At 36.4% G+C, this 23,341-nt stretch overlaps 1 protein-coding gene across 1 annotated transcript in view; it reads right to left on the bottom strand.

Annotated features, from left to right (window-relative positions):
- LOC126822431 (serine/threonine-protein kinase MRCK alpha) overlaps window positions 1-23,341 on the bottom strand; it is a 92,122-nt gene that overhangs the window by 49,756 nt on the left and 19,025 nt on the right. The window contains exons 2-10 of the mRNA XM_056100786.1: window positions 17,178-17,269; window positions 15,041-15,124; window positions 5,997-6,092; window positions 4,489-4,731; window positions 3,568-3,624; window positions 2,693-2,836; window positions 1,812-1,977; window positions 555-637; window positions 86-165 (exon numbers count right to left, since the gene is read on the bottom strand). Coding sequence (XP_055956761.1) covers window positions 86-165; window positions 555-637; window positions 1,812-1,977; window positions 2,693-2,836; window positions 3,568-3,624; window positions 4,489-4,731; window positions 5,997-6,092; window positions 15,041-15,124; window positions 17,178-17,269 — 1,045 coding nt within the window. The remainder of the gene's footprint in view (window positions 1-85; window positions 166-554; window positions 638-1,811; window positions 1,978-2,692; window positions 2,837-3,567; window positions 3,625-4,488; window positions 4,732-5,996; window positions 6,093-15,040; window positions 15,125-17,177; window positions 17,270-23,341) is intronic.

Raw genomic sequence — 23,341 nt, forward strand, 5'->3', positions numbered from 1 at the left:
ATTATTGGCGAAATTGTTGGTTAGCTTTAAGAATATGACGAAAAATTGAGCTGGCCTTTAATTTAGCACTAACCCTATAACTTACCAGTTTCTAGTAAAAGTAAAACCTATAAACGGTAAATGATGACCTTTAAACGCTGTACTAGTGGCAGGGGGCACAGTATCCTAAAATAAACAAATTATAAACAATTCAACTGGCTTCTAAACTCATCTCAAAAATCAGACAGAAGAAATCTTTCATCAAATACCAGAATTCAGATCAAACATAAAATGCATTCATTCAAATTCTGTACACAGGGGTTTCTGCATCAACCCAGCTAAAGAAGGGAAATTTTGCACGGACAGCTGCTTTATGGCCCCATCTTTCGATATAGCAGGAATTGTCTAATCCATTCAATATCTAAGCCATCTGATGTTCTAAAGTAGATGAGGGCTTATTATGTAAATAAATATCTAAATAATTTTTCGAAAAATGCCTTGCAAAAAGGCCCGTTTAGCTGTTGCATAATGCCTTTTTATATAGAGTAAGCAGATAATGTGATACATGTACTTACAGTGTGTCTGAAATCTGAATCATCGACATCAAAATTAGATGTATCAGTATTACTTGTTACTTCAGGTTTATACGGAGCTTCCACTGTAAAATAACCACGAAATACATTACGTTAATAATTAGCTTTGTTAGTGCTAGACAGCATTACATCCAACTCAACACAAACCTGGTATATTTCCATTTCAATAATTCTCTTGAGTGTAGGGATTTTAGCAGTGCTCAATATCACATCAAGATTTATAGGAAGGAGAGAGGAGGAATGGGTTTTTTGTCATGCCAAACAAATCTTCAGTAATTTTGACACTAATAATTTCACATCATTTTTTTCTTGTGTGTATCACAGAGATTCCAATACAGCATATTCCTGAAGCAATGGCCCGAGAAATCCCTCTCTGGCCATTGCTGGATTAGCTTCTGATACCTGAGCTTTTAAGCGAGTGTGTCTATTCTTCCCATTCAACTAAATCTATCCCAAGTGCTGCAACATGACAGCCCTTCATTTAACCTGGGGTCTTCCCTAAAACTTTGGACGGTGATTCAAGGTATTAAAAAAGGTGAAAGTCTTGTTCGTCACCATACAGTATTGTTTACATTGTGCCCGTGTTGATAGCCTTGTGTTGTCACTCAATGACTTTTTCTGCAATATTCTACTATGCACTGGTTAATTGGGCATAATAAAATCGTGAGTCATGACGTAATGTTATGTAAACATATTTGGTCCAATTTGGAACTCTGTTTAAAGTGTAATGGCATTGTTATGCAGTTAGCTATTGGTTGTTAATCGGACTATTGACCAGTCATAATTTGGAACAGAAATTTGCTTCCATTAAAGCAGTGTTTGGTGGGATTAGCTCTAATAAAATGAAACACTGCGGGGAGTATGCCAGTACAGATGTTCTCCACCCATTAGTCTCCAGCTATCTCAGACCTTACTTTACGAGAGTTGTAGTCGTCGTCTTCTACTGCTAATTTTACTTCTATGATTATGAAGTGTGCAATACAAATTACAGGGAGAGAGAGAGAAATGGGGTTTAACGTCCACTCGACACAAACTAGGTCATTTCGGGACCAACATATGGTTTAATTTTATTTCAATAATTCGCTTGCGCGTAGGGGTCTTTAGCAGTGGGAGGAAACCGGAGGAATCGGAGAAAATCCACGATGTTGGACAGGCGACCCTACTCCTTGTCACGTACAACCAGGGATTCGAAAAAATTACAAGGAATAGAATTTTGCTGAAGCAGCAAATTACACTTACTGTCACGTATGCTATCCCAATTTATACCAGTAAACCAGGGGTGGTTCTTAAAATCATTTAAACCATTTTTACCAAATCTAACATCTGCACCACATATTAACCTCTGTATCAGATCTCGGGCTTCTTTAGACACGTCATCTACATCTTGAGGAAATTCAAACCGTGTCTGAAATAATCATACAATATTAAAGTCTTTCTTCAATTTGCATTTTTCGGAAAAAGTTAAATTTTAATATCCTTAAACATACATAATGCAAGAGCTAAATCTGCCTATTGCAGGTCTTTCTTTAGGTTGCAGGTGTTATAGAAATTATCAATTAGACATATCAACTCCAGATGCTATCTTATGCATCGTATTTTCACTGGATTTGAATCCAATCTGCTGCTTAACGCTCATTGATGATTAAATCCAAAAGGGGATAATCAAGACTACTTTTTTTATCCTACTGACTTTAGTAATGATGATCGAGGCTAGGCCTAAAATTCAATAACTAATATGTGGTTCAGAGTGGAGGAATTTGACTGAAATTTTCAGCATATTCCCTTTACATTATCTAGTGTTTAACTATCATAGTGAGAACTGCCAGCTCTTTATTTAATCTTCCATAATGCCCTTTTAGTCTTAACAGTTGATAATCTCCCGGCTTGAATTCAATTGGATTAAAAAGAGGCTCATCAAGAGATTGCAGCGAAAAACATAAGTACATCATGATATCTTTGTAAATACTAAATGGAATTGAGCCAGATTTGGACTGATAATCCTTTTAGAGATTCCACTTCACACTGCTGCTTCCACGAAACCAGGCACTTGTCGCACAACTTCATTTTCTACTATGTGCACAAAAGCATAAAATTTAAAACAACTATAAATAATAACTTACTTTATGATTCATGATTTTACCATATGTTTCTACCAAAGATTCTGCATAGAAAGGTGTCTCGGAATATAACATTTCATACATACAAACACCTAACGACCACCAATCACATTCAGGACCATAACGACCATGTCCATCTTCCATTGCCTGGTAAAATAAACAATGTTTTATTTATATACGATATGTGACTCACTGTCATGACTGTAGTTTGTTTACTGGGAAGGACCTGACAAGGACAGCTGTCTAGTCATTCAGATTGGACGAAAAAACAAGGTCCCGTGTACACATTGGCGTCCAGTTGGAATTTGATATAAGAGTAGGCTGTAGTGCCGCTGTCTGACAAAACTTGCCTCATAGCACACTGTATGGCGTATGCCCGTCTTCATTAGCCCAGTCTGAGCAGAACAGTAGGATGTTAAACCCCGTTGCATTTCATTTTATTTGAGGTTTGGGGCAGCAGCTCAAGCCAGTGAGTGACAAAGGTCCTGTGTATTTCGTGACGTTACACTACCAGTTCCAGTTTTGGAGTTATACTACTTCTGTGCAACACAAGATAAACAGCTGGTTATATAAAACAATAGAATGGTCCTTATCATCATGTTTCTAGTGTGATTGTGTTAGTCAAAAATTATTCAATTGATTGCTGATTTGAATATGTAGCGGACACAAATAGGGCAGAAAGCACACACAAAAATTCCCAAATCGAATTTTTTTTTCAGTTTTATTTTTCAGGTGTTCGCTTGTCTAAAGACCTTTTCTTATAGGATACATCAGATCTCCTGGTTAGTGAGTCAGTGCCTTACATCGCTGAGCCCCCGTGACTCACAGATTGGTACCTCTCACTGAGCAGCTACCATGACTAACGACTTGTTACTTACCCTGAGTATTTCTGGTGAGATATAATCTGGTGTACCAACTGCTACAGATGATTGAACCTATAATAACAAATATTACATCATAAATAATAATAATAGTGCCCTTTTAACGTGTTAAACTCCCGGCTACAATAAGTCTGATGACATTCTGGTTTATTTATGTGCTACAACAGTTTTATGTCTTATTTTTATAGTATTCTTTAAACAGGAGTGTTTTTAATAACCTCTTGAATTGCAATAAGGTTGATGCATCTTTAACTTCTGATGGTAGTGTAACAAATATATCATCATCATTATTAATATTAGAGTTAAAGAGTGTACCACAATGTGTACAGAAGCAGTTTACATAGATAAAGTAATTATACCAAATACTCCATCATCATCATCATCATTAGATTTTAATTGTTTTATTGTCAGTTAGTTTTCAATTTGATATTGAATGAAGCCTGTGTCATTACAGTCCCAAAACTGTACAGAGCCCAAATCCATTCATTTGATTATATACATTTTTTGTTTATTGCTTGCAAATGCAATGTCTATGTAGTTTATGTGGCGTTGGCAGGTTTTTCTTATGTACAATGGTTTTTGTTTGTGTGTGGTGCGGTTCTCCTGCACCTATAAATAGCGTGTACCACAATGTGCTCAGAAGTGAAATGAGAAGTAGTATCAGGCATTCTAAAAAGGCTAAGAATACCTGGTAATAGTCTATTTATTGTTAATTCTCAAATAAGATTTATTTTTGTCTGATTCATTTAATGAAGGCTCTTCATTTTGAATAATCTTTGTTTACCCAATATAAATATAGAGTTTAGGAATATCTTCTATGTAAATGGTTCTTCATTACCGAACAATCAATCTTGTTACCTAATGTAAATATAAACCAATCTAATACGGCATCGAGATTGATATTTCGTCATGTCTTACCGTTCCATCTTCCATTAATTTTAAACACGATCCAAAATCGGCTAAAACAATATGTCCGCTTCTGTCTAGTAGAACATTATCAGGTTTAATATCTCGATGAACATAACGTAATTTGTGTAATGAATTAATAGCTAGGACCATTTCAGCGATATAAAACTTGGCCATATCTTCTGGTAGACGATCTTCAAATTTACTAAGTAATGTCAATAAATCGCCTCCACAGTAATAATCCATAACAAGATACTGCAACAGATGAATAGAATAAACATCAGTTATCAATATAGATTAATTATTCCATCTAGATTTCCATCAAAATTCAAAGCAAGATTAAAGATGGAAAAGCAGTGAGGAATCCAGAGGACATCAAACATTAACAAATTAATGTATGTACTTTTGAGTAGAGAGAGAGAGAGAGAGAGAGAGAGAGAGAGAGATGGGATTTAACTCCACTTCGGGACTAACATATGGTTTAATTTTATTTCAATAATTGCTTGCGCGTAGGTGTCTTTAGCCGTGGGAGGAAACCGGAGGACCCGGAGAAAACCCATGAGGTTTGAGAGCCGACCCTACTCCTTGTCACGTACAGCCGTGGAATCAAAAGCACGCTAGTTAACTCAGTGACAGACCTTATGATACAGTGCGCACACACTAATCATTTGGCCATTCAACCCCCCCATCATCAATTGAACCCTTTCACTCATAACCCACCACATTCGTATTAACTGCTGCAGAGCCTGTGTGTCAGTGAATGTTGCACATTAATTACATAATTTCTGAAATTGGTAACAGTATTAAAGTTGACCAAATTACAATGCAATGTCGTGATATGAGGATTAAAGTTGTCATGTTAACCAATTAAATAATGCATAGCTTTTTGCCCCATTTTTTCACATCCATTGCCACATATTCACAGTTTTGCCTGTCAACATCTGCATTCAAGGTGGTCTGTCAATTACACCCTATTCAATTACATCATTAATGCCATTTCTTTTTTTTTCTAAATTGAAACATATCAACATTATACTTCTGTTTCATGACCAGAAGCATCATCTTGGCTGTCAAAAACTTATGAAAAGGAAACACAAAAATTTTATGACCTCCCTGAGTCACCCAAGTTGACAAATGATGACAGGTTACTGAACAGGGTAGAAGAATTTATTCAAGAACCCACAACTCATGACTTGTAATCAGATAGGGTTCTTTTTTTTTAAAAGGAGAGAGAGAGAGAGAGAGAGAGAGAGATCAGATTTAACAGCCAATGGACACAAACTAGGTCATTTCGGGACTAACACATGGTTCAATTTTTTTTCAATAATTTGCTTGCTCCAAGGGGTCTGGGAGGAAACGAGGACCCAGAGAAAACTCATGACGTTGAGCAGACAACCCTACTCCTTGTCACGACACAACCGGGGTATTTATTTAAGAATCTACAAATCATGCCTTGTAACCAGATACCTAGGGTATTTTTGTTTTTAAAAAAAGAATCGAAAGAAATTTAAGATACATACCAGAAAGTTTTGGTCTTGAAAAGCATAATGTAGACTTGTTATCCATCTTCTATCACCATACACTAACACATCCCGTTCTTCTTTAAAACAGGCCGTCTAAAAAAAAAAAAATAAATAAATTCAATAAGTGTCACCCACACCCACAAAACCAGGCACTTGTCGCACAACTTTGTTTTGTACTATGAGCACAAAAAGTAAACTGTATGCCTTCTTGTTGCTGTGAATGAGCGTAACTCAACTCCAGATGATATGACAAATTTAAAAAGAATTCCATTCTTGGAATATGCTGCCAGCTCTTTTTTTTATAAAAGATAGGTTGCCAGGCAACGAAACATACGCCCACAGCAGCTATATCGTCCGGGCAGTCAACAAGAGTTGTCACATATTTTTACTTTTTTCGGTAATGAAACATTTATAATACATTAAAATCTGATTAAGAGTAACAACTCATTAAGTAATTATCAGAAAATCATTAGAATTTGTTTGGTTTTTATAAAGTTCTGCCCCATGCTAACATTTAGTATACAAAACTTTTAACATCATGGATTTAGCTGTTCAAGTCATAAAGATTCTTGAAAATCAATATACTTGTTTGTCTCAAGATCTTAAACACTGTGTATAAATTTAAAGTCAATCGGATATTAACTTTAGCCTCTAGAGCGTCCACAAGATTTTTCAAAGTGATCAAGGGCCATAACTCTGGCAGTAATTATCGGAAATCGCTGAAAATCAATAGGCTTCTTCGTCTCATGACCTTATACACTGTGTGTAAATTTAAAGTCAATCGGATATTAACTTTGACCTCTAGAGCGTCCACAAGATTTTTTGAAGTGATCAAGGGCCATAACTCTGGCAGTAATTATCGAAAATCGTTGAAAATCAACAGGCTTCTTTGTCTCATGACCTTAAACACTGTGTATAAATTTAAAGTTAATTGAATATTAACTTTGACCTCTAGAGCGTCCACAAGATTTTTTGAAGTGATCAAGGGCCATAACTCCGACAAAACAATATCTATATATGGATGCGTGGCAGTCCCTCACAGTGCCACCAAGTAATATTGGGTTATATGGAACATGTTAGAGTCAATTGTAGCATATCTGACCCACAGTATATGTTTGATACTGGTTATAATAAGCATTATGATTATAATGTTGAAAACTGCATTGAAACTGCGTGATTTTTGCCACATGTGAAAGGGGTGCAAAACCATGACATAAATCGTGTCATTGCGTCCCTCTCACTTAGCCCCCTGAATTCTACTCCGACTGGACTTTTATATGGACCAGAAACTGAGCATTACATCATTGTTGTCATCTTTGCTGACCCATGCCCAAACCTTGGATCAAAAAAATATGCCACTGGACTCAATGACAGATCTTATGAGAGAGAGAGAAATGGGGTTTAACATCCACTCAACATACTTATGGAAAACAGCTACTGATTTATTTAAGCGACGTTTCAAAGAATATTCTCTCAACGTTTTCAAGCTAATTACCAGTCAATTAAATAATACAAGTGTAATTAGCTAATCTAACATCTGATTAGGGTTAACACCACCGCAGAACTGGTTCGGCATCAATTTTCAATATTGTTTTTTAAAAAAATTGTGAACATTATAATTTATGGACCATTTTTTTGAGTAATAAGAATAAGGGGCTAAATCGTTAATATTTGGACCTAGAAATTGACACAAATGGGTCACAATGCATATAATAATGTAATATGAATGCATATATACTGATTTACATTCAATCGTTTCTGTTTTTACTGAAATTTCTAATCAGTTATGTTCAGCGAAATATGCCAGAAGTCTCAATCGAATGCCAATCTCAAGCGTCTGGTTATTCCAGTCTACACCGATAGTGTTTATTGCGCATGCTCTTCAGATACGAATATGGCATAACATGACTCTTTTTTCGAGTCCCTTATTACAAATGGCGCTGAAACGCATTATGGTACATGATTCGTTTATTTTGTCTTAAATATTGGATATCAGAAGCCCATCTTTTCCCGGTACTAGTTGACAACATCAATGTTGATTTACATTGACAAATAATTCGTGTTTTCAATGTCGAAGATTTTGGATGATATTGAGTTAGCGACTTAGCTACTTTAAGAAAATTAGAAGATAAAGAGATAGATTAACTATAATATCTTCTACATGTACCTAGTTTGAAAGTGTAAAGAAAATAATTCAGTCTAAGAGGATTTTATAATGTAAAAACTCTTTCTTCAAAAACGTGATGTTCGTTTTTTTTATAAAAATAACAAATAGGAGCGGAATTTGTTTTAAATAGGATTGCATTACTAATAATACATATAATTAACTGACAGTATGATAAATCTATTGATCGATCAATTTGTTTTATTTTACAGTTTAAAAACAATTTAAACTATTTAAAGTACCGAAATTACACCCTAATAACACGACAGCATCAGATATATTGCGGGAGTGGCTAAAATATAATAAAAAACGTCTTCTTAAAAAATACAAGGAAAATAGTCTCAAAGCCATGTATAAAAATTGTCTAGTTTCAAGTATTGTTGCATCATTTATTTTAAAAAATTAAAAACCATCAGAAACAAGTTTATGAAATGTGACAACTGGGTCATTTTGGGACTAACATATTGTACAACTTTATTTCAATAATTTGCCGGCGTGTAAGGGTCTTTAGCAGTGGGAGGCAACTAGAGAAAATTGATGAGATTGGACAGGTCTGTCATTTAGTCAACTGGCGTGGTTTCGATTCCCCGGTTGTACATAACAAGCAGTAGGGTCGCCTGTCCAACCTAATGGGTTTTGTCTGGGTCCTCCGGTTTCCTCCCATTGCTAAAGACCCCTACGCGCAAGCGAATTATGGAAATAAAATTGAACCATACGTTAGTCCTGAAATGACCTAGTTTGTGTCGAGTAGATGTCAAACCCCATTTCTCTCTCTCTCTCTTACAAGCTTGTGATCAAAACCACGCCACTTGACTCAATGATAGACCATACGATCTTAAGAGCACGTCAATATCGACTGGATTGTGAAAAATTTAATGCGAAAGTCCTTTTTTTTTGTAAGTCTAGTACAGTGAGCAGGTGAGAAAAAGCAATTTGTTATTCATGATTTGTAGTCTGTAACAAATTTCCTTTAAAACTCGGCTACATATTTTAATTTCAGAAATAAATAGTGCCAATGGGTAAATACCTAGTCTCTAAATTAATCAATTGAGCATGTTGGTCATGACCCTGTGTGTGCATGTCAAGTCATGTATGAAGTTCATACATTGAAGCCGTCTGCTCTAAAAACCTAGCCTACATATGTTTCTGATTAAAACTAATTACTCCCTAGCTTTTATGTGTATCCGAACACTTCAAAAGAAGGCAGGCCTTGTAACTGGAGTTCGTTCTAGCGTGCTCTAAGTCAACTTGTCCTGTACTCTTAGTTCATAATTAGTCATCTATTCAATTCTCTAGTTAATTTCAGTTTGTTTGATGATATCATAGTTCTAACAAAAATGTCCATATATAGGAAGCAACTATTTTTTATACAAATGCAATTTCTATTTCTCGTTTTACCTTATTATTGGGTGACCGAGTGACTAGACATGTCATAGTCATAACAATGTCCATATATAGGAAGACCCTTTATATTGAACAACAATTTTTTTAATGGTTTCATACAGTTGCAATTTCTAAGTTCTACCTTATTATTGGGTAACCGAATAACCCTTCTAAGTTCTACCTTATTATTGGGTGACCGCGTGACCCAACGTAAGGTTTGTTATTGGATCAAACTTTCATCGGACAAATAGTAGAGTCAATAATTTTTAATAAGATTTTTATTTAAAGCAGTAAGATTTATATAAAGAGCTGGCAGTTCTCACTGTTCAAAAACTAATAATGCAAAGACAATACATGTTGAATATTTCAGTCAAGTTACTTCACTCTGAGTCTAGACATCGGCGATACAATTATAGTCTATTAAAGTCTTGATTATCCATTTTTATGGTAACCGCATCGACCACAAAACATATTCAAATCTACTTATACCACAGCCATCCGATGGCATCGAGAGTTGATTATGGTCTTGGTAAGTTAATTAATGTCTAATTAATAATTTAGATAACATTTCAGGCCTAAAGAAAGACCTGCAATGACACTACAGCCTACCCTTATGTCGAATTCCAACTGTCAAGGGATCTTTTACGTGCACGCCAATGTTTACACGGGACCTCGATTTTTCGTACCATCCAAACGACTAGACACCTGTCCTTGTCAGGCCCTCTGTCCTGCATAACTGACAAGGGGGAACCATGCCGGAAAATCTGAATGAACTTTCTCGGCCAATGCAGGGAACAAACACCCGACCTCTAGGCTAGCGAGCCAGCATCTCACCCACTAAGCCACCATGACCCCTCACTCACCCCTCATCTCAAGACCCCTATACCAAGTGAATTACTGAAATAAAATCAACCCATATGTTAGTCCCAAAATGATCTAGTTTGTGCTGAAAGAAAGTTAAACCCCATTTCTCTCTCACTCTATATTATTAATGACACATATTGAGTAATAACCATACAAGTCATTTCCTCTAAAATTCAATACCAATTGAGTACTGTACTATAATTATCATATATTTGATTGTAAGAAGGTCAATTCTGATTATGACTCAATGCTTGACCTATATTGTACCAGACTTACTACTATACATTATTTATCTGTTCAATTTGTGATAGACAAAATTAACTTGTTAATATTTGAGCAACTTAAAAAACAAAAACATGATTTATCGACATATAGCACAACCTATCGACATGTATTCTCTTATGGTTCTCAAGCAAAATGCCACTCAAGGATTACATTTATATTTGAGCAAAGTAGAGAGAGAGAGAGAGAGAGGGAGAAATTGGATAACGAACACTCGACACAGACTACGTCATTTTGGGATTAACATGGTTCAATTTTTTTTTCAATAATTCGCTTGTGCATAGGGGTCTTTAGCAGTGTGAGGAAACCGGAGGAAACGGAAAAAACCTATAAGGTTGGACAAACGACCCTACACCTTGTCACGTACACCCGGAGAATCGAAACCCCGTCGGTTGACTCAATGGCTGACCTAATGATACAGCGCGCAGTCGCGCACACACTATTGAGCAAAGTAACTTGTTAATATTTGTTGTTGAGTAGGCTCTATAACATAGTAATTCTGTTTTATACAAATGACCACTTCTTTAATCTACTAAAATAAGGAATCAATTCAAGCAGTGAAATCTTCTTTCTTCAATTTTTAAATACACACCAATACACAAACCGTTAATATTATATTAACTAAAGCCATATATTGTCTTGATAGGATAACAAAATGACTTTTTTGTCTAATATGGCTAAATCTATTTGTTAAGGCCAGCTCAATTTTTGTCAAGGTCACTGAGATGTAAATAAGGTTAGGGTACATGATTGTTGGTGAGATTGTAGGTTAGGGTTAGGGTAAGCATTGGGGCTTGGTCCAGGGTTTGGGTTAGGGTTGGGATTAGTGCTAGCCCTGTTTACATCTCGTAACCTATGACGAAAAATTGAGCTGGCTTTATCATTTAGCACTAACCATCTAATATGCAATGACAGATTCTTACCCAGCTTCCACCACTGACCCACTATATCATAGACAGAACTATCATTCTATTAGTTTTCACCGACACTCAATATTTCGTATTTGTCTTGATCTAATGTTTATCTATTAAACTAACAAATTGGGTAAAAAAAAAATGGCAACAATGGCCCAGATGAGCAGACTAATTCTATATTATAATATTATAATTAATGAACTATTAATGTTTTTAACTGCAGTACATCAAAAGCTAGTCCACATTCTCCTCTTGGCTGTTTAACATTTTTCATTGATTTTTATAAATTACAGTCTAACACCATTCAGCTGTTAATGACTCATACTTCGAGTATTTTATTCATTTATGACATAAACCGGTCGTTTCACACAATGATCTATTGATCGCATGTGGTGTTCTCTGATCAAAAATAATAAATCGACTCATTTCAAATAATTTCTTTCCGAATCTCTTGCAAAATAAATTATTGCGCAAGTTACATCTCTAAGAGGAATACCGGTGTCGTCCAAAATTAGTTCAATTTCAGTCAGTATTTACCAAGATATGATGATTTGAAAATGTTCGAAACATTTGACAGAGAGAAATGGGGTTTAACCTCCACTCGACACAAACCAGGTCATTTTGGGACTAACATATGATTCAATTTTATTTCAATAATTTACTTGCCCGTAGGGGTCTTAGGCAGTGGGAGGAAACCAGAGGACCCTGAGCAAACCCACGAGGGTAGACAGCGACCCTAGTCCTTGTCATGTACAACCTGGGAATTGAAACCACGCCAATCGACTCAATGAAAGTCCTTATGATACAGCGTGCACACGCTAGTAATCCCTCGCACAACATCTGACAGAGAGAGAGAAATGGGGTTTAACAGCCACTCGACACAAACTAGGTCATTTCGGGACTAACATATGGTTTAATTTTATTTACATAATTCGCTTGCGCGTATGGGTCTTTAGCAGTGGGAGGAAACCGGAGGACCCGGAGAAAACCCACGAGGTTGGACAGGCGACCCTACTCCTTGTCACACACACAACATCTGACATCCACTTCACACAATATAAACAAGTCATAGCCACCTATAAAACTTTTGGACAAAATCTTTTGATGGACCTCTGATTGAATCTAAATTGGGAGATTATCTACCATTGTCGCCATTGATATTTGGGTTCTGCTTTCTTAATTTAGTGTTAAATAATCGATTTGAGTAAAATTTAGCATTAGATTAAACATACATTATGCAGGTCTTTTTTAGCCCTGAAATGTTATCCTAATTAATTAACTTATCCAGACCATTATCAACTCTCGATGACTGCAATATTTACAGGATTTGAATACATTTTATGATGGATGATTTAATGTCAAAATAGATAATCAAGTTTTTTTTTATCGTAAAGACTTTAGTAATGATGATCGTGGCTAGGCCTAAAATTCAATCAGAGTGGAGCAATTTGAGTGAAATTTTCAGCTCTTTATCTGATCTCTCATAACGCTCCTTTAAGCCATGAAAAATTTGATATTGTCTGATAAATGATAAATGCTGATCAATGACTTTAATTACTGAAAGTCTATACTGTTTCAGATGTGTTCATTTGACATTTTTAACTGCACTTAGTAAGTTGTACCTGAAGCTAGAGACTTTTAAACAATGACAGATCTGTCTATATCATTGGCTTTTTAAAACATAAAAACTCCACATAGTTATTTGAAGAGCCTAGAGATTTAAAGAAAGATATATAATAGGTCATAGGTTTTTAAATATCAAAATCTGCACTTATTTGAAGTTTGAGATATAATATATCGATATATACATGTAATAGGTTTTTAAATATCAAAATCTGCACTTATTTGAAGTTTGAATTGAGAGAGAGAGAGAGAGAGAGAGAAATGGGTTTAACGTCCACTCAATACAAACTAGGTCATTTCGGGACTAACACATGGTTCAATTTTATTTCAATAATTCGATTGTGCGTAGGGGTCTTTAGCAGTGGGAGGAAACCGGAGGACCCGGAGAAGACCCACGGGGTTGGACTGATGACCCTACTCCTTGTCATGGACATGTACAACCGGGGAATCGAAACCCCGCCAGTTGACTCAATGACAAACTGTATGGTACAGCAGTTTGAATTGATTTGAAATCACATGAGATACGTCATAATGAAATATCATAGGTACATGTATTTGTGTAATATGAAAATCTCTGAAGCGTCCTACAGTACAGTGATGGTAAAGCATGAGAAAAGATCACTTAAGAATATTGCTAGTCTTTTATCTCTTGTTTGTAAATTGTGTTGATTTTTGTTCACCTCAATGCACAACAAAGATGGCTAATGCAGTCAATTCATTAGCCGCATGTCACGAAAAAAAAATGAAATGAGGGTTTAAAGTAGCTAAGTCTCTAACTCAATATTATCTAGTCTTTGACATTGAAAATACAAACTACATGTATTTGTCAATTTAAATCAACACTGATGTTGTGATCTTACCAGGAAAAGATGGGCTTCTCATATCCAATATTAAGACAAAATAAACATTTTACCATTGGTACACGAATCGTGGACCATAATGTGTTTCAGTGCCATTTGTAACAAGGCACTCGAACAACGAGGCTAGGCATATTCCACAAGTCATGTCAAATGGTGATGCCATATTCTTATCTGGAGAGCATGCACAATACATACTGTCGGTGTAGACTGGAATAACCAGACGCTAGAGATTGCCAGTAAATCAGTTTATATACATTCATATTACGTTATTACATGTATATGCATTGTGACACATTTGTGTCAATTTCTAGGTCCCAAATATTAGTGATTTAGCTCCTTTAAGGTCATGCAGCGTGCTATGTATGAGGTAAATCATTGACTATTCTTAATCAACTGACATGGTTTCATCTACATACACGCCAACAAGTACATGTACTGACTGGTATATAACATTATTTCGAAATTTGTGTAGAGCGCAAATTATGAATATGATATGAAATAAAATGGGGTTTAACATCCTACTGTTCTGCTCCAACTGGGCTAATGACTATGATGGACATTTTTCCCGGGCAGCGGCATTCCAACTGCCAAGGGATGTTTTATGTGCATGTCAAAGTTCATACAATGCATGAACTTTCTCGGCCAATGCAGGGATCGAACATGCAACCTCCAGGCTAGCGAGCTAGCATCTTACCCACTTAGCCACCGTGGCTCCGCACAAAGTTCAATCAATAATCCCTGACATTTTGTATATATACAGGCACACATGTACAACTAAAACCGTTTATTCCAGACCTGAAGATAAGTAAGGTTACATAGTACATACACTATATGATTGGACAACCATTTTATTATGATATACGAGGGGTATCGAGTCCTACTAATCTAGTAATAAATAAATTATCAACACAAATCAATATCTCGTTATTTTCTTATTAACAATTTCATTACCTCCGCTCTCTTTAACATTTCCCATTTATTTAGTATCTTCATGGCATACACAGTTTCCGTCGACTTTTCTTTAACCACAGCCACCTGTAAGAAATTAAAACACGTTAACAGGAAAATCTTACAAGAAGTAAACAAAATATTATTAGTAAATTACCACTAAATGATATGAAATAGGTTTTAACGCACTACACCCACTGTAGCAGCAGTTCTTCATGTTTATAAAATTGTGCCGGAGCCATAAAAAGCTCCTGATACCTTGAATATATGCAGTTTAAAAGTAAACAAAAACTGAAAGTAGTTTATTAATCTCAATATTTAGGAGAGCGATTTAGCTAATTTGCAGGAGTCTTTAATGACTCCTTCAAAGGAAAGCCAACGTGCATCGAGAGGAGCAGGAGCAAAAGCCCCCCTTAAACCTGAAGGACTGTAGCAGGCTAATAAGACAGGCAAACACCATTTAGTGTGGTACCATCGGGGAAAATTTGCTTGGAATGAGGTGATATGGCCTACTATTTCCTTTACTTCCAACAATGCAGGGATCTTTAACGTGCCACCAATAGTATTCGAAGTACCTCTGTTTTTGACAATCTTTAAGTGGCATTTAGCGATTGGGAAACACATTAATTAACAGAACACAATCAAAATAAAACCAGTGATTGTTTTCCCTTAGAAATTGTGTTCTGTTAATTTGTTTTTCATCTCATCCAAATCACTATTTTTTTGCCAGGACCCCCCATCACAAATTACAAACACAAAAAAACTTTCCAAGCTGTTTTAAATTAAAGTGATACCAGATGTTCTAGAAAAGTATGCCCTACTTTAATTTCACAGATAGTTTGAATTAAACTAACAGTAAATCAAAATATTTTTTATAAATTACAAAAAATTTATCAAAGACACCATGTAACAATTAACCTAAATATTATTGGATGTTAATAAATTTTATTTATTAAGCTGTTTCTAAAACTATTTCAGGCTGTTGGGGATTTTATTTGGATATCGTCCAAAATAATAAATCTGAAATCAAATTCATCTAGGAATTTTATAGAGTAAATAATATCAGATCATTAGACTAGCATCCAGTCTACAAAAATACTAGTTTTCTCATGATAAACTGATGGATTTTTGTCGATTTTCAGTGAGTGGGGGGCTGGGGTGAGGGGGGGGGGAGATGAATAGCAATCACATCTTCAGTGGGATTTTCTTAAAAGGCAAGGCTAGCAATCATATCTTCGGTGGAATTTCTATAAGTCACCTGTTGACATGACATGTTGATTCAAGCCAGTTAAAAAAGACTCTTTCCTTTAGCAATGACTTGCAATTGCAACAGTTGCTTACATACCGGTACCTACTTTCATTATTCAAAATCAACAAACAGAATAAAACCCACCATGTGCAAAAGGTACAACTACTACAACCCTTACTTCCTAAAGTGGTCACAGAGTGAGAGAGAGAGAGAGAGAGAGAGAGAGAGAGAGAGAGAGAGAGAGATGGGGTTTAAAGTCCACTTGACATAAACTAGGTCATTTACGGACCAACACATAGTTCAATTTTATTTCAATAATTCGCTTGAGTGTAAGGGTCTTTAGCAGTGGGAGGAAACCGGAGGACCCAGAGAAAACCCACAAGGTTGGACAGGCATCCCTACTTCTTGTCATATACAACCAGATAATCAAATCCATGCCAGTTGACTCAATGACAGACGTTATGATACAGCTTGCATGCGCTAACCATTCGGCCATCCAACCCCCCACCGTGCAAAAGGTACACCACTTACTTCCTAAGTGGTAATGGTGTGAAATGAATGAAATGAAATGGGGTTTAACGTCCTACTGTTTTGCTCCGAACTGTGCTTTTACATGCACGCCAATGTGTACACAGGACCTCGGTTTTTCATATCATCCGAATGACTCGACAGCTGTCCTTGTCAGCCCCACCATCCTGCATCACTGACAAGAGGGAACCACGCCGGAAAATCCAGGTGAACTTTCTCCGCCAATGCAAGAATCGTACACCCGACATCCAGGCTAGCGAGCCAGCGTCTTACCCACTTAGCAACAGTGACCCTCTAATGTGGTGTGTCTACGAATATTCACATATAATAAATATTATTTTTTAAAGTAAATGCTTAACTTACCTCCCCAAAAGCACCCCTACCAATGATTTTAAGCGTCTCAAAATCATCTCTTTTTAATCTGTATTGCTTGACTTTACTGACTATATTTTTGGCTGAAATAAAAATAAAATTTATCATCAAATAAAATGGAAAAGAATCATCCAGAAATAAACAATAAGACACCGGTATGATAACTAAATAACTTTAACAACCGCATAAAACAAACTACAATAAACACAGACACAAGACGTAGAATACTCTGACAGACAGTGTCTTCACAAACTGCATTCGCTGACAAGATACATTTATATTACTGTGATGCTTTACAACAAACCATTGAGATAAAAATAGATAAAGAAGTGCCAGAGAGAGAGAGACAGAGCTAGGTCATTTCGGGACCAACACATGGTTCAATTTTATTTCAATAATTCCCTTGTGTGTAGGGGTTGTTTATAGCAGTGGGAGGAAACCGGAGTATCCAACCAAGAAACAAAATGAAATGACTGGGCTAATAAAGAGGGGTATACACCATGCAGTGTGCGAACCCAAGACCTCAAGGCTAGCAAACCAGTGTCTTACCCTCTGAACCAGCATGGCTCCCCGGATGATAAAAGAAAAAGAAAACTATCACACAATTTGATATACCCTGTATACATTTGTTGTATATTGTTTGAAATGCCTTCATATATCTTTATCCAGGATTTTTTTTTTTTTTTTGGGGGGGGGGGGGATGTAATTGTTTATTTGTTGTGCAGTCCTCCTGAAATCACATGTATTATGAGATCAATACTAAGAAAATGAAATGAAATGAAATGGGGTTTAACATCCCATATGCACTTTACTCCATCAACAGGGCTAAAAAAGACAGACATGGGCCATGCAATTTGACATAAATGATTGAAATTTTACCTGGATAATTGTGTTTCTGCCTTAAAAAATTTAAGATTATTTTGACAACCAGGCATCTGCACAAACTATGAGATTTATTACTATTCATTTTATTACTTGGACTTTGAATGATAAGGTCAAAGGTCTTGACCAGGATGCACCTTTTCTAGTTGGATAGATAGGATAGTTCAAGGTAGATCTAATGATGCATATGAACATTCTTATTTATCATGACAGGAAGGAACAATCACAATATATTCTGTATCTTAAGATAGAGAAATGGGGTTTAACATCCACTCAACACACACACTAGGTCATTTCGGGACTAACATGTCATTCAATTTTATTTCAATAATATGCTAGCATGTAGGGGTCTTTAGCAGTGGGAGGAAAAAGGAGGACCTGGAGAAAACCCACTAGGTTGGAGTCCCATTGGACAGGCAATCCTACTCGTTGCCACATACAAGCGGGAATTCGAAACCACGTCGGTTGACTCAATGACCGACCTTGTGATCAAACGCAGACGCATTAACCATTAGGCCCTCCAACACCCCGTGTATCCCAAGACCGAGGAAATAAAATGTAAGACAATAAGAGAGAGATAAAGCGAAATGAGGTTTAACATCCACTCGACACAAACTAGGTCATTTTGGGACAATCACATAGTTCAATTTTTGTTTCAACAATTCGCTTGTACGTAGGGGTCTTTAGCAGTGGAAGGAAACCGGAGGACTCAGAGAAAACCCACGAGGTTGGACAGGCGACCCTACTCCTTGTCACGAACAACTGGGGAAACGAAATCACACCAGTTGACTCAATGACAGACCATATGATACAGCGCGCACATGCTAACTATTCGGCCATCCAAACCCCACGTAAGACAATAAGAAACTGCTAGAGCTGGATTAAAGTCAATAAAATTACTATTTTCGGTATACCATGTCCAGGGAAAGAAAATTTAAGTCAATGAGCCAAATAAAAGTCATCAGAATGACATTACAGTAGAATCTGTATGAGCAGCCACTCCTATTCAGCGACATCTCCTTGTAAGCGGTCACGATAAATTCCCCCCGTAGAAATTCTGTTGTTTCATCTCTTTATTCAACAGTCATTCCTCTAACGCGGCCAGCGGTCACTATTTTACTAATAAATTCAACAAAACATCTCCCATTCAACGGCCATTGTTGAATGATACCATCTCGTCGTTCTTTGTAACACCCCCGCTAATCCCGTGAGTAGTAGTTAATTAACTGGACCCCCACTGATCAGGTAAAAAGAAATGTAAACTTAACAATCAACCCGGGATTATCTGTTAATTAATCATTTGTTTTATTAAACGACTAACCTGATCATTGTTTTCACGCTAACGACACATTATTTGATACTGATTGAATAAAATAAAAGTACCGAGTTTTGTCACGATCATCTAGATCATCTAGTATCTCTCTTAGCGCCTCCTATAATATTACATACAGAGTTACACCCCCTGTAAATAGGAGATAAAATTAGCGATTTTTTTTGTTCATGTGCTTTTTTGATAAAATAAAATGAATTCATCGATTTTCTTCACAAAAATGGATAAATATTATCGAATGCATCACAATGGTAGACAGTAGTATCGAAGGTTGGTACAAAATGACAAGTTTACAGAAGTTATGTCCGAGATTTGAGTAAAGAATTTTCGTCCGGCGCAAGATTCAGCGACGGTCAAATTTACCGCTTCCAATGCATCCAAGCGTAATATTTAATTTATGTCGGCACAAAAAGCAACGAGATTTTATTAAGAGGCCACTCCCGTTAAGTTATGTCCGAGATTTGAGTAAAGAATTTTCGTTCGGCGCAAGATTCAGCGACGGCCAAATTTACCGCTTCCAATGCATCAAAGCGTAATATTTAATTTATGTCGGCACAAAAAGCAACGAGATTTTATTAAGAGGCCACTCCCGTTAAGCGGTCAGTTGTGAAAATTCCCTTGGGTGGCTGCTTAATGCAGATTCTACTGTATTCAAGTTATTCACATCCTTTATCACAATATCAAATATACAGGTGTATAATAACAACAATACAGGTGTGAAGGTAGAATATTAAAATAAGTTACAATAGATGACAGTACAGGTATATTTCATCCGGGTGTTATCGTTATCACTGTAATCCTAGATAAACAAAAAGACCATAGAAAGTTTGACTTTTTTCTTCTTGGAACATGTTGTTATTACAGGTTTAGCTAATATTTACAAATGGTAATATTACTGTAGTAGGTGACCTGATTTCACACTTCTCTAGCATTCCTTAGTTGTGTTATGTAAAGGTATTCAATAGGTACAAGCTGTTACCAGTGGGTTACTACAGGATTTTTAAATTCCCATAAAAACATATATTAAGTGACAAATTGTGGAATAAAAAAACAGTTCACCACATTCTTCTTGAACTCTCTGATTCCTTATTCTACAAAACATCAACACACGCCTTAAACCAAGTTCATTTCATGTTTTATGTATCAAGTTATAATTAGACAACAGACTTTTCAACAACCAACCAAATTTCAAAATAATAAAATCAAGAAATAAAAATGAAATGAAATGGAGTTTAATGTCCTACTTTTCTGCTCCGATTGGGCTAATAAAGACAGGCATACATGTACACCATACAGTGTGGCTTACTCTTATAATTATATCGAATTCCAACTGCCAAGGCATCTTCTACGTGTACACCAATGTATACACAGGAGCTCGGTTTTTCGTCTCATCTGAATGACTAGACAGCTGTCTATGTCAGGCCCTCCGTCCTGCACCACTGACATGGGGAAACCACGTTGGAAAATCTTGATGAACTTTCTCGGCCAATGCAGTGATCGAACACGCGACCTCCAGGCTAGCGAGCCAGCATCTTATCCACTTAGCCACTGTGGCTCCAAACAAATTAAGACAAACCAAAGCTACAGTAAACCTTTAGCCAACGGACCGACTGTAACTGCTTCTCTCACACCACACACCACCAGAGTCAAGTGGTAACCGTTCAAGTACTGTATACCAATACCTAGATCGGCAAGTCAAATAGCTTGAGGCAGTCCAGCTTTCATAATATGAGATGCAAAACTCTTTGTAAAATAGATCCAACTTTTTCAGGGAACGAAGTCAATATTTCCAGGTACTATATAATGAAATGGGATTTAAAATTTAAATGGGCTATAGAAGACGCCATACAGTATGCTCCACGAGGGAATTTTTGTCCAGTGGTGCCACAGCCTACTCTTATTATATCGAATTCCAACTGTCAAAGAGTTCTTTTATGTGTATTCCAACGTGTGCATGTGGTCTTAGTTTTCCGAATAACTATAACATTGACCCTTGCCAAGTCATCTGTCTTACATCACAAATAAGACAAAATCTTTATTATGCTTGATTAATCAAGAAAACAAAGAGAGGCACACTGCAGTAAAACAATATATCAAATCAATATCACATGAATATCACATGTAATTGGCAGCTAAACAATAGGAAGTTCATTAAAACTCCCCACCCCACACCCCCAGTCATTGTTTTTTAGGGCGAGCGATCGCTCTCGAGCACCTGAATGTCGACCGAGGGGAGGTTTTTTCTCCTCCCTTTAAAACTGAAAATCGCTCTCCTTTACTTAGTCATTGGGGGTTTATTATCATTTATGAAACCAGGAATGACTTCATTACATGCGGTTATTGATCTTCATGCACACAACTAAACACTCTCCTTAATATCAGATCACTCTCCTTAATTTCTAAATCACTCTTCTTATCAAAACTGGGAGAGTTTTTTGAAGGGAGCGATTTTTTCAATTCATTGATTGAGGGGACCTTTTTTTGGCTCTCCTCTGAAATACAAACAACGACTGCACCCCACACACACTATTCATTCCATTCTTTGGATTCCACTTGTATAAAAGACATGTGCTCCATAACCATGACTTTTATAACCACAGTTATTTGTATCTCTGACCTTCCATTACGGATGTTCCTTGTTTAGATTCATTTCCACACTTCAGATATAATGATAGCAAGTTGATGTAGTGCTAGTCAATTATTATAAAGGGTATCAGAACATATTCGGAATGTTTTTTGGTTGTCTATGCAATGGAATGTAATTGGGTTGAATGTCTCGTCAACAAAATATCTCAGTCATTTTGAGACAACACATGGTGATTTTTGTTTTTATGTTAAGTGGAAAGTGAGGTAGGAGAATTTTGTACACACACCTGTACAGTAATGGGTTCTTTCACGCGTGCGCAATCATGTACATAGGACAATGGATATGTCATGTGTCGCATCCAAATAACATGGTGCTGTTTCTTGCCACTCTGTCCTGCACCACTACCAAGGGGAGACCACACTGAATAATTACTATGTACATGTTTTACTTAGTAATAAACAGTAATTGTCATAGCGCATTAAATGTCACACTCATAGGTTAGTAATAAACAGTAATTGTCATAGCTCAGTAATAAACAGTAATTGTCATGGCTCAGTAATAAACAGTAATTGTCATGGCTCAGTAATAAACTGTAATTGTCATACTTAGTAATAAACAGTAATTGTCATAGCTCAATAATAAACAGTAATTGTTATGGCTCAGTAATAAACAGTAATTGTCATGGCTCAATAATAAACAGTAATTGTCATGGCTCAGTAATAAACAGTGATTATTGTCATGGTTCAGTAATAAGTAGTAAATTGTCTTACTCAGTGATAAACAGTAATTGTTATATTCAGTAATATTATAAACAATAATTTTAATAAACAGTAATAGTTTCCTGTGTATTTACTGACACCGATATGAAGCCTACTTGTAGTTTTGGTGAAAAAACATAGTCTCTCGCTTCCTGAATTATACATTTTTGCATGGTGATACAACATTCTTAGGGAGTCATAATGAATAATGAATAGTAGATTGTAAATGGACCCCCAACTTGAAGCTATGATGAATAGATGATTGTAAATGATCTCCAAAAAAAACTTGTTTCTCAATCTCAGTAAATACAAGCACTTCAAAGAGACATTCAATTATCCAAGGGGGGACGGTCGAATGGTTTAATGTGTGTGCGTTGGATCATAAGGTGTGTCATTGAGTCAAGTGGCATGGTTTCGATTCCCCAATTGTACGTGAAAAGGAGTTGGGTCACCTGAGTTCCAGTCTATTGGGTTTTCTCTGGGTCCTCTGGTTTCCTCCCATAGCTAAAGACCCCTACGCACAAGTGAATTATTGAAATAAAATTTAACCATACATGTACATGTATGTTAATCCCGAAATGACCTAGTTTGGGCAAGT

The sequence above is a fragment of the Patella vulgata genome, chromosome 5 (genome assembly GCF_932274485.2).
Source record: "Patella vulgata chromosome 5, xgPatVulg1.2, whole genome shotgun sequence".
NCBI classification, from domain to species: Eukaryota; Metazoa; Mollusca; class Gastropoda; family Patellidae; genus Patella; species Patella vulgata.